This window comes from Lynx canadensis, chromosome D1, assembly GCF_007474595.2.
Source record: "Lynx canadensis isolate LIC74 chromosome D1, mLynCan4.pri.v2, whole genome shotgun sequence".
Taxonomy (NCBI): Eukaryota; Metazoa; Chordata; class Mammalia; order Carnivora; family Felidae; genus Lynx; species Lynx canadensis.
In genome coordinates this window covers 82226551-82242354 of record NC_044312.2, presented here as the reverse complement: position 1 = coordinate 82242354, position 15804 = coordinate 82226551, and the positions used below count along the sequence as shown (strand labels likewise).

At 39.3% G+C, this 15804-nt stretch overlaps 1 protein-coding gene across 6 annotated transcripts in view; it reads left to right on the top strand.

Moving 5' to 3' along the window:
• Positions 1–15804, top strand: part of CCDC34 (coiled-coil domain containing 34) — a 30416-nt gene that overhangs the window by 4253 nt on the left and 10359 nt on the right. For 3 of the 6 annotated variants that reach the window (XM_030332831.1, XM_030332826.1, XM_030332829.1), the window contains exons 2-3: positions 1619–1754; positions 14046–14153. In XM_030332831.1, the coding sequence (XP_030188691.1) occupies positions 1619–1754; positions 14046–14153 (244 nt within the window). The remainder of the gene's footprint in view (positions 1–1618; positions 1755–14045; positions 14154–15804) is intronic. The other 3 variants (XM_030332830.1, XM_030332828.1, XM_030332832.1) reach the window with 2 other exon arrangements.

Sequence of the window (15804 nt, the reverse complement as noted above, 5' to 3'; positions counted from 1 at the left end):
GAAACGTTCATATGAGAAATAAAGAACACATCAACAGTGTCTCTTTCCTGCCAGAATACAAATTGCATGAGGACATGGATGAATGAATAGCAGGAAAAAAAATGAGTAAGCCGAAGCTGTGAGGTAGAAGAAGTTGTGCAGAGCGGTGGGCAAGGCAGTTGGTTGCCTGAAGCAGGAATGTTAAAGAGACAGAGGCACTGAGTCTATAAACACCTAGTCTTTAGAGCTGCCTTGGGTCCTGAACAACCTTTCTCTCCTTGGGTCCTAATGGTTCCGCTTTTGCTAAGTTTTATGAGGCTTGTGTATCTGGCTGAGGCCCAGTATTTCTCCTCCCCTCCCCTCTTCTCTTGAGCATGAATGAGTACTTATTTTTCCATGTACCTAAAAAGAGACAGACTGACAGAGGTGCATAGTGGAGATGGAGGTCACTAAACTGGGGAGTCATAAACACCCTGTCTGAAGAATGGCAGAAGGGAGTCAACCAGAACATTAAAGAATATAAGAACCATATATATTTTTTGGTAACTTTAACAGAAAAGTTGAGAATTTCTGGGGCAACTGGCTGGCTCACTTGGTAGAACACGGGACTTGATCTTGGGTTGCAAGTTTGAGTCCTACTTTGGATGTAGAGATTACTTTAAAATCTTAAAGAAAACAAAATTCTGTTTACCCTTCACCCAAAATCCTTAATTAAAAAAAAAAAAAAACAACCTTTTTTGTTTATTTTGAGAGACAAAGCATGAGGGAGGGATAGAGAGAGAGGGAGACACAGAATCTGAAGCAGGCTCCAGACTCTGAGCTGTCAGCACAGAGTCTGACACGGGGCTGGAACCCACGAACCATGAGACCATGACCTGAGCCGAAGTCAGACGCTTAACTGATTGAGCCACCCAGGCGCCCCCAAAATCCTTAATTGTTAACACATTTGCTTTATCATTCTGAGTGTGTGTGTGTATACACACATAGTCTCACCCCCACCCCCCTGGGACTATTTAAGGGAGGAAAAGGGGAAAGTCTGCTCCAGGATCTGATTAGGATCATTTGTTGTAATTAGTTGTCCAGATGAGAGATTTTTTTTTTTAATGTTTATTTATTTTTGAGAGAGGGAGGGACATAGCATGAATAGGGGAGGGGAAGAGAGAGAGGGAGACACAGAATCCGAAGCAGGCTCCAGGCTCTGAGCTGTTAGCGCAGAGCCTGATGCAGGCCTCAAACCCATGAACCACGAGATCATGACCTGAGGCAAAGTCGGATGTTTAACCGACCGAGCCACCCAGGTGTCCCAAGAGAGATTTTTAAGAATAAAAAAAAAAATGTTGTCACTGAGCCAAATGGATTGGTATAGTTATCCCAATGGGTTTTTAAATAATGTGATTTTAGGTGATGAATTCAAAAGCAGTTTGATAGATAACTAATTCCAATATTGGACTTCCTGTTCATGATTTTTCAAGTGTATGTTTATATATAATTAAATTCATATGTATGTATTTATAAAAATCACAGTATTATAAATACATTTATTATATATTATACTGCTTTTGCTGTGTAGTTTCAGTGATTTTGACTGTTAAGCCAAAGAGGTTTGAATACAGATGCTATAGTGTCCTCTCTCTTGTAGCAGTGTGGTTGGGTCAGAAGATAACCAAGAACAGAAACAGGTGTGCCTACCTGAAAGCCGCCTGACACCATGGGAAGTGTGGTTTGTTGGCAAAGAAAAAGAAGAACGTGACCGTCTGCAACAGAAGGCTCTGGAGGTAAATTAGACAGTATCCTTTTTACTGACTCTTATGAGTTCACAAATTAGAGCTGCTGTCACAAGTAAAATGTTAATATTATCCCTCAAAACAAAATTTTTCCGTTTCTTTGTATCAGTTTGCGATTTCCGTTTTAATCTCTCTACTTCTAGAAATAATACATTCATCATAACATTTGGAAAATACAGCTAAGTATAATGAAGGACATGAAAATCTCTAATTTTACCACCTAAACATAACCAATGTTAATATTATTGCATATAGCCTTCCAGATTTTCTGCAGTGTAAATTAAAAAAAAAAAAACAACAAACTACAAGTGTGTATATTAAGACATATAAAATGGAGCTTCACCATATATACATTTAACTAAAGTAAATGCAACTGCATTTATTTGGTAAAATTTTTAAGAAAAAAGAGAAACCAAAATTGAAATAGAGACAGAAACCTACCCCCCTATCACTCAGAGCATTTGGCCTAGGGTGAGTGTGTGTGGGGAGACGGGAATCTGCTGGGCTTTCAGGGTTTTTCAGTTTCTCTGTGCCTCGCTGCCTCACTTGTGAGCATTTCTGTGTTTGTGATTCTCTCTGAACTCTCACTCTCCAAACTCCTAAGATAGCGTGAGATACATTTTCACATGAATCCTTTGAACTCTTCGTATTTGCTGCTGAGAACCTAGCAACGAATTTGGAGGATTTGGAGGATTTGGAGGATTTGGCATCCTGTAGTTATTCACTACCTGGATTCTCCCTATCTGAGCCTAGAAACCAAGTAGATCTGAGTGGTAAGGGGTATGTCTTATTTCTAATGAAACAGCATCAAACTCTTTTGTAACCTTTTTTCCACCTGTCATATTGTTAATATATTTCTGTATAATTGAATGTGTTTATGACATTTCTAAATGGTTGGCTAAGATTATTAAAATGTATTTTAAGTGTATTAGATATATACTAGAATATAATTAACTGGTTCACTATTGTCATATATTTAAATGTAATCTATTAGTAACTATGTTGCCATAAAAATCCCTGGATCTAAAGCATTGCTGTCCATGATCTTCTTGTAATAAATTTTCCATATCAGTTTTGTCACTAGTTATTTCTGTGATGGATTTTGAACCGTGTAGGCAGTCACATATTCAGGGGTCGTGGCATGATTCAATGATTGTAGAAACCAGTGTATTCTGCTGTGTCCCTGTTGCATGATGTTTGTAAAACACAAATTTATTCCTGGAGAAGTGCACAGTAGTACTTGTTTCCTCTTAGAAGGGCACGGGACTTGAGAAAGATCTTAATATTTGATGCCAGGTGGGCTTGTTTAAACTTTTTCGCTTCAATTTCCTATCTGTACGATAGGAATAAAAATAATACCTATGTCACAGGATTTTTGTGAGGTTTAAATGAGACAGAATATGGTGACTGGTATTGTTGTATTGGTATTGTTACTGATAACATTGCTATTTGTGGCCTTTCTAAAGCTTTTTCATTGATTTTCAGAATTAATGTGATTTATTGAGACCCCAGAGTTTTAACCTCAAATTTTAACATTTCTAATTCCATTATTTAGTGCAGTAGCTTTCAAAATATTTGTTCCTGGTGAGAAATATACTTTGCTTCATGTCATACACAAATGCATACATATACGTATCTGAAACGATGTCTTGATTTTGTGCAAAATCTGGTATTCCTTCCTTCCTTCCTTCCTTCCTTCCTTCCTTCCTTCCTTCCTTCCTTCCTTCCTTCCTTCTTTATTTATTTATTTAGAGCGTGAGTAGGGAAGGGGCAGAGAGAGAGTACCAAGCAGGCTCCGTGCTGTCAGCGCAGAGCCCAGCATGGGGCTCCATCTCATGAACTGTGAGATCATGACCTGAGCCAAAACTAAGAGTCAGATGCTTAACTGACTGAGCCACTCAGGCACCCCTTTATTTTTTGTTTTTAAAACCCACAGATTGGTTTTAGACTCAGTTTGGAAAACACTGATCTAGTGAGCCATTGGTAAAGTGGAGTTCAGTTTATGGTATTTAGCTTTATCTCCAACCTAGAGATTCACTTATTACATTAAGGAAAGGAGGAATCCCTTCAAGTTATTTCAGAGTCAGCATACAGTAAAAGAAGTCAATTTTTTTTTTTTATATATATGAAATTTATTGACAAATTGGTTTCCATACAACACCCAGTGCTCATCCCAAAAGCTGCCCTCCTCAATACCCATCACCCACCCTCCCCTCCCTCCCACCCCCCATCAACCCTCAGTTTGTTCTCAGTTTTCAACAGTCTCTTATGCTTTGGCTCTCTCCCACTCTAACCTCTTTTTTTTTTTTTTTTCCTTCCCCTCCCCCATGGGTTCCTGCTAAGTTTCTCAGGATCCACATAAGAGTGAAACCATATGGTATCTGTCTTTCTCTGTATGGCTTATTTCACTTAGCATTACACTCTCCAGTTCCATCCACGTTGCTACAAAAGGCCATATTTCATTTTTTCTCATTGCCACGTAGTATTCCATTGTGTATATATACCACAATTTCTTTATCCATTCATCAGTTGATGGACATTTAGGCTCTTTCCATAATTTGGCTATTGTTGAGAGTGCTGCTATGAACATTGGGGTACAAGTGCCCCTATGCATCAGTACTCCTGTATCCCTTGGATAAATTCCTAGCAGTGCTATTGCTGGGTCATAGGGTAGGTCTATTTTTAATTTTCTGAGGAACCTCCACACTGCTTTCCAGAGCGGCTGCACCAATTTGCATTCCCACCAACAGTGCAAGAGGGTTGCCGTTTCTCCACATCCTCTCCAGCATCTATAGTCTCCTGATTTGTTCATTTTGGCCACTCTGACTGGCGTGAGGTGATACCTGAGTGTGGTTTTGATTTGTATTTCCCTGATAAGGAGCGACGCTGAACATCTTTTCATGTGCCTGTTGGCCATCTGGATGTCTTCTTTAGAGAAGTGTCTATTCATGTTTTCTGCCCATTTCTTCACTGGGTTATTTGTTTTTCGGGCGTGGAGTTTGGTGAGCTCTTTATAGATTTTAGATACTAGCCCTTTGTCCGATATGTCATTTGCAAATATCTTTTCCCATTCCGTTGGTTGCCTTTTAGTTTTGTTGGTTGTTTCCTTTGCTGTGCAGAAGCTTTTTATCTTCATAAGGTCCCAGTAATTCACTTTTGCTTTTAATTCCCTTGCCTTTGGGGATGTGTCGAGTAAGAGATTGCTACGGCTGAGGTCAGAGAGGTCCTTTCCTGCTTTCTCCTCTAAGGTTCTGATGGTTTCCTGTCTCACATTTAGGTCCTTTATCCATTTTGAGTTTATTTTTGTAAATGGTGTGAGAAAGTGGTCTAGTTTCAACCTTCTGCATGTTGCTGTCCAGTTCTCCCAGCACCATTTGTTAAAGAGGCTGTCTTTTTTCCATTGGATGTTCTTTCCTGCTTTGTCAAAGATGAGTTGGCCATACGTTTGTGGGTCTAGTTCTGGGGTTTCTATTCTATTCCATTGGTCTGTGTGTCTGTTTTTGTGCCAATACCATGCTGTCTTGATGATTACAGCTTTGTAGTAGAGGCTAAAGTCTGGGATTGTGATGCCTCCTGCTTTGGTCTTCTTCTTCAAAATTCCTTTGGCTATTCGGGGCCTTTTGTGGTTCCATATGAATTTTAGGATTGCTTGTTCTAATTTCGAGAAGAATGCTGGTGCAATTTTGATTGGGATTGCATTGAATGTGTAGATAGCTTTGGGTAGTATTGACATTTTGACAATATTTATTTTTCCAATCCATGAGCAGGGAATGTCTTTCCATTTCTTTAAATCTTCTTCAATTACCTTCATAAGCTTTCTATAGTTTTCAGCATACAGATCCTTTACATCTTTGGTTAGATTTATTCCTAGATATTTTATGCTTCTTGGTGCAATTGTGAATGGGACCATTTTCTTTATTTGTCTTTCTGTTGCTTCATTGTTAGTGTATAAGAATGCAACTGATTTCTGGACATTGATTTTGTATCCTGCAACTTTGCTGAATTCATGTATCAGTTCTAGCAGACTTTTGGTGGAGTCTATCGGATTTTCCATGTATAATATCATGTCATCTGCAAAAAGCGAAAGCTTGACTTCATCTTTGCCAATTTTGATGCCTTTGATTTCCTTTTGTTGTCTGATTGCTGATGCTAGAACTTCCAGCACTATGTTAAACAACAGCGGTGAGAGTGGGCATCCCTGTCGTGTTCCTGATCTCAGGGAAAAAGCTCTCAGTTTTTCCCCGTTGAGGATGATGTTAGCTGTGGGCTTTTCATAAATGGCTTTTATGATCTTTAAGTATGTTCCTTCTATCCCGACTTTCTCAAGGGTTTTTATTAAGAAAGGGTGCTGGATTTTGTCAAAGGCCTTTTCTGCATCGATTGACAGGATCGTATGGTTCTTCTCTTTTTTTTTGTTAATGTGATGTATCACGTTGATTGATTTGCGAATGTTGAACCAGCCCTGCATCCCAGGAATGAATCCCACTTGATCATGGTGAATAATTCTTTTTATATGCTGTTGAATTCGATTTGCTAGTATCTTATTGAGAATTTTTGCATCCATATTCATCAGGGATATTGGCCTGTAGTTCTCTTTTTTTACTGGGTCTCTGTCTGGTTTAGGAATCAAAGTAATACTGGCTTCATAGAATGAGTCTGGAAGTTTTCCTTCCCTTTCTATTTCTTGGAATAGCTTGAGAAGGATAGGTATTATCTCTGCTTTAAACGTCTGGTAGAACTCCCCTGGGAAGCCATCTGGTCCTGGACTCTTATTTGTTGGGAGATTTTTGATAACCGATTCAATTTCTTCGCTGGTTATGGGTCTGTTCAAGCTTTCTATTTCCTCCTGATTGAGTTTTGGAAGAGTGTGGGTGTTCAGGAATGTGTCCATTTCTTCCAGGTTGTCCAATTTGTTGGCATATAATTTTTCATAGTATTCCCTGATAATTGTTTGTATCTCTGAGGGATTGGTTGTAATAATTCCATTTTCATTCATGATTTTATCTATTTGGGTCATCTCCCTTTTCTTTTTGAGAAGCCTGGCTAGCGGTTTGTCAATTTTGTTTATTTTTTTTTCAAAAAACCAACTCTTGGTTTCGTTGATCTGCTCTACAGTTTTTTTAGATTCTATATTGTTTATTTCTGCTCTGATCTTTATTATTTCTCTTCTTCTGCTGGGTTTAGGCTGCCTTTGCTGTTCTGCTTCTATTTCCTTTAGGTGTGCTGTTAGATTTTGTATTTGGGATTTTTCTTGTTTCTTGAGATAGGCCTAGATTGCAATGTATTTTCCTCTCAGGACTGCCTTCGCTGCGTCCCAAAGCGTTTGGATTGTTGTATTTTCATTTTCGTTTGTTTCCATATATTTTTTGATTTCTTCTCTAATTGCCTGGTTGACCCACTCATTCGTTAGTAGGGTGTTCTTTAACCTCCATGCTTTTGGAGGCTTTCCAGACTTTTTCCTGTGGTTGATTTCAAGCTTCATAGCATTGTGGTCTGAAAGTATGCATGGTATAATTTCAATTCTTGTAAACTTATGAAGGGCTGTTTTGTGACCCAGTATATGATCTATCTTGGAGAATGATCCATGTGCACTCGAGAAGAAAGTATATTCTGTTGCTTTGGGGTGCAGAGTTCTAAATATATCTGTCAAGTCCATCTGATCCAATGTCTCATTCAGGGCCCTTGTTTCTTTATTGACCGTGTGTCTAGATGATCTATCCATTTCTGTAAGTGGGGTGTTAAAGTCCCCAGCAATTACCACATTCTTATCAATAAGGTTGCTTATGTTTATGAGTAATTGTTTTATATATTTGGGGGCTCCGGTATTCGGCGCATAGACATTTATAATTGTTAGCTCTTCCTGATGGATAGACCCTGTAACTATTATATAATGTCCTTCTTCATCTCTTGTTACAGCCTTTAACTTAAAGTCTAGTTTGTCTGATATAAGTATGGCTACTCCAGCTTTCTTTTGGCTTCCAGTAGCATGATAAATAGTTCTCCATCCCCTCACTCTGAATCTAAAGGTGTCCTCAGGTCTAAAATGAGTCTCTTGTAGACAGCAAATAGATGGGTCTTGTTTTTTTATCCATTCTGATACCCTATGTCTTTTGGTTGGCGCATTTAATCCATTTACATTCAGTGTTATTATAGAAAGATACGGGTTTAGAGTCATTGTGATGTCTGTATGTTTTATGCTTGTAGTGATGTCTCTGGTACTTTGTCTCACAGGGTCCCCCTTAGGATCTCTTGTAGGGCTGGTTTAGTGGTGACAAATTCCTTCAGTTTTTGTTTGTTTGGGAAGACCTTTATCTCTCCTTCTATTCTAAATGACAGACTTGCTGGATAAAGGATTCTCGGCTGCATATTTTTGCTGTCTAGCACCCTGAAAATCTCATGCCAATTCTTTCTGGCCTGCCAAGTTTCAAAAGAGAGATCAGTCACGAGTCTTATAGGTCTCCCTTTATATGTGAGGGCACGTTTACCCCTTGCTGCTTTCAGAATTTTCTCTTTATCCTTGTATTTTGCCAGTTTCACTATGATATGTCGTGCAGAAGATCGATTCAAGTTACGTCTGAAGGGAGTTCTCTGTGCCTCTTGGATTTCAATGCCTTTTTCCTTCCCCAGTTCAGGGAAGTTCTCAGCTATGATTTCTTCAAGTACCCCTTCAGCACCTTTCCCTCTCTCTTCCTCCTCTGGGATACCAATTATGCGTATATTATTTCTTTTTAGTGTATCACTTAGTTCTCTAATTTTCCCCTCATACTCCTGGATTTTTTTATCTCTCTTTTTCTCATCTTCCTCTTTTTCCATAACTTTATCTTCTAGTTCACCTATTCTCTCCTCTGCCTCTTCCATCCGAGCCGTGGTGGTTTGCATTTTGTTTTGCATTTCCTTTAAAGCGTTTTTCAGCTCCTCGTGACTGTTCCTTAGTCCCTTGATCTCTGTAGCAAGAGATTCTCTGCTGTCCTGTATACTGTTTTCCAGCCCAGCGATTAATTTTATGACTATTATTCTAAATTCACTTTCTGTTATATTATTTAAATCCTTTTTGATCAGCTCATTAGCTGTTGTTATTTCCTGGAGATTCTTCTGAGGGGAATTCTTCCGCTTGGTCATTTTGGATAGTCCCTGGTGTGGTGGGGACCTGTAGGGCACTTCCCCTGTGCTGTGGTGTATAACTGGAGTTGGTGGGTGGGGCCTCAGTCAGTCCTGATGTCTGCCCCCAGCCCACCGCTGGGGCCACAGTCAGACTGGTGTGTGCCTTCTCTTCCCCTCTCCTAGGGGCGGGATTCCCTGTGGGGTGGTGTGGCCCGTCTGGGCTACTTGCACACTGCCAGGCTTGTGGTGCTGGGGATCTGGCGTATTAGCTGTGGTGGGTAGGCAAGGTGCACGGCGGGAGGGGGGGCAGGCTTAGCTCGCTTCTCCTTAGGTGATCCACTTCAGGAGGGGCCCTGTGGCAGCCGGAGGGAGTCAGATCCGCTGCCGGAGGTTTGGCTCCGCAGAAGCACAGAGTTGGGTGTTTGCGCGGAGCCAGCAATTTCCCTGGCCGGAACCGGTTCCCTTTGGGATTTTGGCTGGGGGATGGGCGGGGGAGATGGCGCTGGCGAGCGCCTTTGTTCCCCGCCAAACTGAGCTCTGTCGTCCGGGGGCTCCGCAGCTCACCCTCCCTTTGTCCTCCAGCCTTCCCGCTTTCCGAGCAGAGCTGTTAACTTATGACCTCCCAGACGCTAAGTCGCACTTGCTGTTGGAACACAGTCCGTCAGGCCCCTCCGCTTTTGCAAGCCGGACTCGGGGGCTCTGCTTGGCCGGCGAGCCGCCCCTCCGCCCCGGCTCCCTCCCCCCAGTCCGTGGAGCGCGCACCGCCTTGCCGCCCTTCCTACCCTCTTCCGTGGGCCTCTCGTCTGCACTTGGGTCCGGTGACTCCGTTCTGCTAATCCTCTGGCGGTTTTCTGGGTTATTTAGGCAGGTGTAGGTGGAATCTAAGTGATCAGCAGGACGCGCGGTGAGCCCAGCGTCCTCCTACGCCGCCATCTTCTTAATTCTAAAAGAAGTCAATTAAATTACAAAAAATTCAAAAGGGAGCCTGAACTTTGGAGTCACATAGAACAAGCCTAAAATTTTAGTTTTGCCATTCTAACTGTGACCTTGGCAGAGTTACCCAATTTCTCTGAGTCCCAGTTTCTTTATCTGTAAACCAGATGTTAGAGAGGCAATAATAGTGTGGTTAAAAGCATAAATTCTTGAGCTGTACTTTCTGGATTAAAAACTTGGGTCTTGGGCATATCCTTAACCTCGCTCTGCCTCAATTTCTTTATCAATAAAAGGGGGAGAATAATATTGACTTCATAGTGTTGTTATGAGGACCCAAGTGAACATAAGGAGATACCCTAGTATATAGGAAGCATTCAATGAAAGTTAGTTGTTATTATGTATTAAAACAGATGATAATAATAAATCCTGAAGATTTGTTTTGAGAACAGATGAAAATAATGAGTATAAAGTCCCTACCACAATGATTAAGCAGGTAGCAGGGTATGCTTAGTTGAAAGATTAAAATCTCTTCATGTATTTAGTACTTTGAAGTTTCTTATGGCTACATCATTAACTCTAAACCAATTAAAATCTTTTAGCATGAATCTTAGTGTATCACTCATGCGAACGGTATAAAAACATATAGGCCCACTACTCACTTTATAAGTTTATTTTACGTTCTTGTGATATTCACATTTATTTTCATGCCTTTTCCTTGCTTTGTTTTGTTTTTCTTTTTTTCAAAGATTCTATTTTTTAAGGAGTCTCTACATCCAACATGAGGCTCAAACTCAAGGGTCACATGCTCCGCCGACCGAGCCATCCAGGCGCCCTATTCCTTGTTTTATTTTCTAAGTGATGCTTTTCTTATTTTTCTGTCCTACTTTATTGCATTCTCTAATTTGTTTACAAGTCGTACCATTAAAAGCATAGATTATTAGTCATAAGGAACAATTCATTTCAGATTCTTGTTGAGGACCAGAAAGTAACTTTGCCAATGTTTTCAGTTCCTGGCAAAGCTGAGACTGGGTCCTCGTTCTTTCAGCTTCCAATTTCTTAAGTGTTTTTTCCATAATATCAAGGTGTATTGTAGAAATGAATGGGTCAGACTTAGTATTTAATTTTGAACTTACCCTACCGGTCTTGTTTTTTTCCTTGAAAACTTAAAGGAAAATTTAAAGGATAATTGGGTCATTAAAAAATCATCTCTTCTCCTAAATTTCATTTTAGCAACAGATTTTTAGACAGGCATTTGTTTCAGACATGTCTCTAAGACTGAATTAAAAAACTATTTTAAAAAAATTAAAAATTTTTTATTATTTTTTTTTAATGTTTATTTTTGAGAGAAAAAGAGAGCGAGTACACACGCAGGTGAGGGGCAGAGAGAGAGGGAGACAGAGAATGTCAAGCGATCTCTATGCTGAGTGCAGAGCCTGATGTGGGGCTCAAACCGTGAACTGCGAGATCATGACCGGAGTGGAAATGAAGAGTCAGATGCTCAACCAACTGAGCCACCCAGGCACCCCTAAAATTTTTTTAAAAATTAAAAAGAAATTGCTTTAATCCATCAACATATGGTGCTTATAAAATTGGTTATATTTGTAACTAATGTTGAGTGATAAATATAGTAAATGTTGAACATTAGTATTATGAAAAACTAGCATATTGGTATTATAGATCATATACATTTTATATTTAAATTTTTATTATTTAAAAAACTTACTTAGACTGCCCTAAATTCTTTATAACCTTTAGTTAATTCTAATTTTTAACATTTGCTTTAACATTTTAATACAATCTGTTCTAAATTATGAAAATGATCTAGTGTGTGAATAATCCAGGTGCTTTTTTCTTTTTTTTCCCCATTTGCCTATGGCCATTTCATTCATTAGCCCTTAATAAAGAAATAGGGCAGGATATATTTAGAGTTGATGAAACTCAAAACTGTAACTTTTCCTGATTCCTACCTTCAGTGATCAAAAGTTCTTCGAAAGTCAGCAAAAGCTATTGAAATAAAAATATACATTTAGGATCCTTTTTGGATTTTGGTTTTCCATAATCCAGTGTTCACTCTGTGGGAAAATAACTATAATTCTGTTGAAACTCAGTGGTCTACCAAAAGACATCCTAGGGTCTGTGTTGGAGAGGACGCTGGCTGTGCCTGGAAAAGGCATGGCCTGGTGGTAAACAGGTGGAGGCTGTCAGGCTGGGAATTCTGAGAGGGGCCGCCTGTGTGTTTGTTGGGGAGAGGGGATTGTGTCTCAGAAAGGGATGTGTATTCTGGGGTAGCCAATGACTTGAACAGACATCCTGACAGTAGAGCACTGTTTGAGTCAGTTACAGCATTTTGTCAGTTATAGGTACTTTTGACCCTTCATCTTTAATTCTTACATCAACTAAAATTTGTGAAGAATAAGTCTGCTTTTTTCTCTGAGTTTTTAGTATAGTTACGTGAAGAACCTTAAAAGGGTACATAAATATAATCAATCGTATTATTAGTTGTATGTTTAAATGACTACTTTCCTTAAAAATAAAATAAGAGTATTATGGAAAATTTTGGATATGTGGTTGTCAGATCTGTATCTAGCAGTCACACACACACACTTCTTCTCAGACCTTCTTCCCCTCACTACTCCTACACTGTGGCAGCCTCCCAGTCAGCTCCCTCAAAATAGTTGTCCTCCCTTCAAATGCAGTCTGCAAACTTGAAGGGTTCAGAATCATTCCCTTTCTCATGTATTCCTGCTTCGTAGTGTTCAATTTACTGTGCCTGTCTCAAAAGACCTTTTGCTATCTAGTTAGTACGACACTCTGATTTTCTAGTCTGCCCCGCCCTTGTCAAGCCATCTCCTCACTGACCCTCTTATGGTACTCATTTCCAACTACCGTGGTTCACACTGGTTCTCTCCTCTTCCCCTCCCTTCCTTTCCACTTCCTGAACTGTTAAACACAGCCCCTCACAATATGGTGCTTTAATGCTTTCGTATGTAGATTCACATAAGATTGGAGACGTCTGGAATTTCATCTGTATCTCGGTTCTTGCTGTCTTTATAGTAGGCACTGCGTAAAAAAAGTATTAGGTGAATAATCAAGGCATAGCATCTGTAGAGGTAATGAAGAATCCCTTCAAAACCAAGATGGATATTTTACTTTTGGGGTGATGAGGGGCGTATAGTGTTGAAAAGTTGGAAGACTTTCTGAACGAGTGAGGGCAGCTATTTTCTATGCAGCAGAATTTTAGGATGAGAGGTCATGGAAGACAGGTATCCTGCGACCAGTTGTTCTGAAGTCCAAAAGGTATGTTCTTGGTGTCAAGTTTTATCTTCATTTCATGTATCACACTGGAATTGTCTGACAGTTGAAAAATTGGCCCTCCCACTAGCACCCACGCTCAGGTAGGTAGGTCTTTGGGAAAGGGAGGGCTGGGGAGGAGGACTGAGGTCCAATGAAAGAGATATAAAAGTATCTGATTATTAGTATCTAAGGAGGGAGAAGAAAAATAACCAGTAATTATGGCAGTTGAGTCCTAGGAGTCTAGTTTGAACAACATTCTCAACTAATGCAGTAATTTAACTGATGAGTGACAGAGTGGTGGCATTCAGCTCGAAGTTTTATTTGGCCATACCTTCTACATTCTTTCTCCTGAGGAAATGCCCAAACGTGTAGATTCGAGTGACAGCAAGGCAGTTAAATAATCTGGGATATGAATGTGGTTTTGTTTTACACTCCAGCAGCTATAAAATCAGTGAAGAAAAATCTGGATTCTTTTTTTTCTTCAAGAAAATTGAATCACTTCTCTACATTTCTTCTTTTGGTTAACTCTGAATTAAAATTTTAATTTAGGGATTATTTAACTCCTGTCCTTTATCTGCATTAAGAATCTAGAAGCTTTTTATAGCTAAAAAAGTTGCAATTCTCTTGAGCTTCTGCCAATAGCATACAGTGATGCCAAAATTTATGTGTGGGAAAGTTGATTTCAATGAGGGTAATTTAGCTGAAGTTTAGTCTAAGAACCTAGTGTTTTGCTGCCAAGCAATTATTTGCATTTCTAAAAAATGACTTATAGTTTTTACCAATGCTTTCTTTTCATCATAGACTAGTTACTGAAGTAAGTTATTGTCACTAATGGTGTACTTTCTATAAAGGAAATTATGTTCTTGTTTAATTTGGTTAATGTCAGACTTGCTTTTAATATGCGATTCAAGTACTTTTATTAAATGTTGCCTTTGTTTGAATAAAAATCTGTAGGAATTAAATCAACAGCTAGAAAAAAGAAAAGAAATGGAAGAACGTGAAAAAAGAAAGGCAATTGCTGAAGAAAAGCACAAGGAATGGGTTCAGAAGAAGAATGAACAGGTAGGGAGAAAAAGAAAATGCACACCCACATACTGACCGCTCTTTTTACAAAGTCTTTTTCTTTTCATTACTCCTCATAACCTAGGTTTTTGTTATTTTCTCTCAGTTTCTTTCTTCTCTGACCTGATTTTTTTTCCTCTATCTTCATGGACATTTGCTAAGTCTCTGTCTTCTACCCTTTGTTCTCTGCTTCTCTCCCTTTTTCCCTCCTGTGGCTTCCTTGTGTCTTGCTTCAGGTAGTCATGAAGTCTGTATCTCTAGGCCTGACATGCTGGAGTCTTGGGTTTCCATCTGTTCGGTTGGCAGGCAGCTCTAAGCCTGCAAATCTAAAACAACCCATTTGTGCCCATTCTCCTTTGATTTCTGTTATGAGTACTGCTGTCAGCTCAGCCACGTCAGCATAATCAGAATTATATTCATTTGTGTGTGACCCCCCCTCACCCCACCTTTCCTGTATAGTCCCTACTCTCCTGTTTGTGATCTCTTCCTATCTGGTCCTGTTGTATCTTTCAACTTATTTACTGTTTATTTCCCCACACTGGATGTGAACTCCATCAGACCAGAGATTTTTGCCTCTTTTCTTCAGTTCTCTAGCAGCTAGATCAGTGCCTGGCACATAATAGATACCCGAAAATGTTTGTTGAGTGAATGAATACAACCTCTGTGTCTTTGCCAGACTGATCTTGCTAAAAAGGCAAACGTCATTCCCCAATTCAAAATATATTTTTTATGATTCCCTACCGACCTCTGAATAATTTTTTCACAATTCTAGCCTGGCTGGTGAAAGATCTACTCTCTGCTCTCTGAGTGGTATCTTCCTCCTGTGGTTCCCTTCCTTCTGTGCTGTTGTTTCTTACTAGCATTCTTCTGGGAGCACACATAAGATTATCGTGGCCCATCTTCTTAGAGTATTAGTTTTACTGGAAATTTTTGAGAGGAAGAGTGTTATTTTCATATTAAAGCAAGCATAGATATTTAATGGGGTGGAATATAACTTTTATATTGTGTTTAAGATACACAATAGATTTCAAGGAAATCTCAATGGACTGTGCTCCCCACTCCCCAGGGATATGTAGTCATGAGAAGTTTTGAGAACACTTCCATTCTGTTTCTTACTTCCTTATTTTTTTATATTATACTTCATCAACATGGAATCTCATCATATCCTCCACCCTACCTTTCCCTTTATTATCCAACTTGAAGTATTTCCTGCATGAATCACTCACTGATTACATGCTTGAAATAGAAACTCTTTCCCTCTCTGAATCCTTGTTCAATTTATATCACTTTGTTATACACTGCCTTGGATTATCTATGTATTTTGTTGCTATTTTGTATTATGCATATATCTTCACTTCCTTATAATTTTAAGACTCTTAAGGATAGGAATTATTTTTTACATTATAACTTTTTAATCCAGTATAAGATCTAGCATCATTCTTTGTAATATAGAAAGCATTTTTACTGGAATGTATGAGTAAATCTATTATCTTTCAGTTTTATTTTATTATTTTTTGTTTCAAATTTTTATTTAAATTCTAGTTAGTTGATATATAGGGTAATATTGGTTTCAGGAGTGGAATTTAGTGACTCATCACTTACATACAACACCCAGTGCTCATCACAACAAGTGCCCTCCTTAGTACCCATC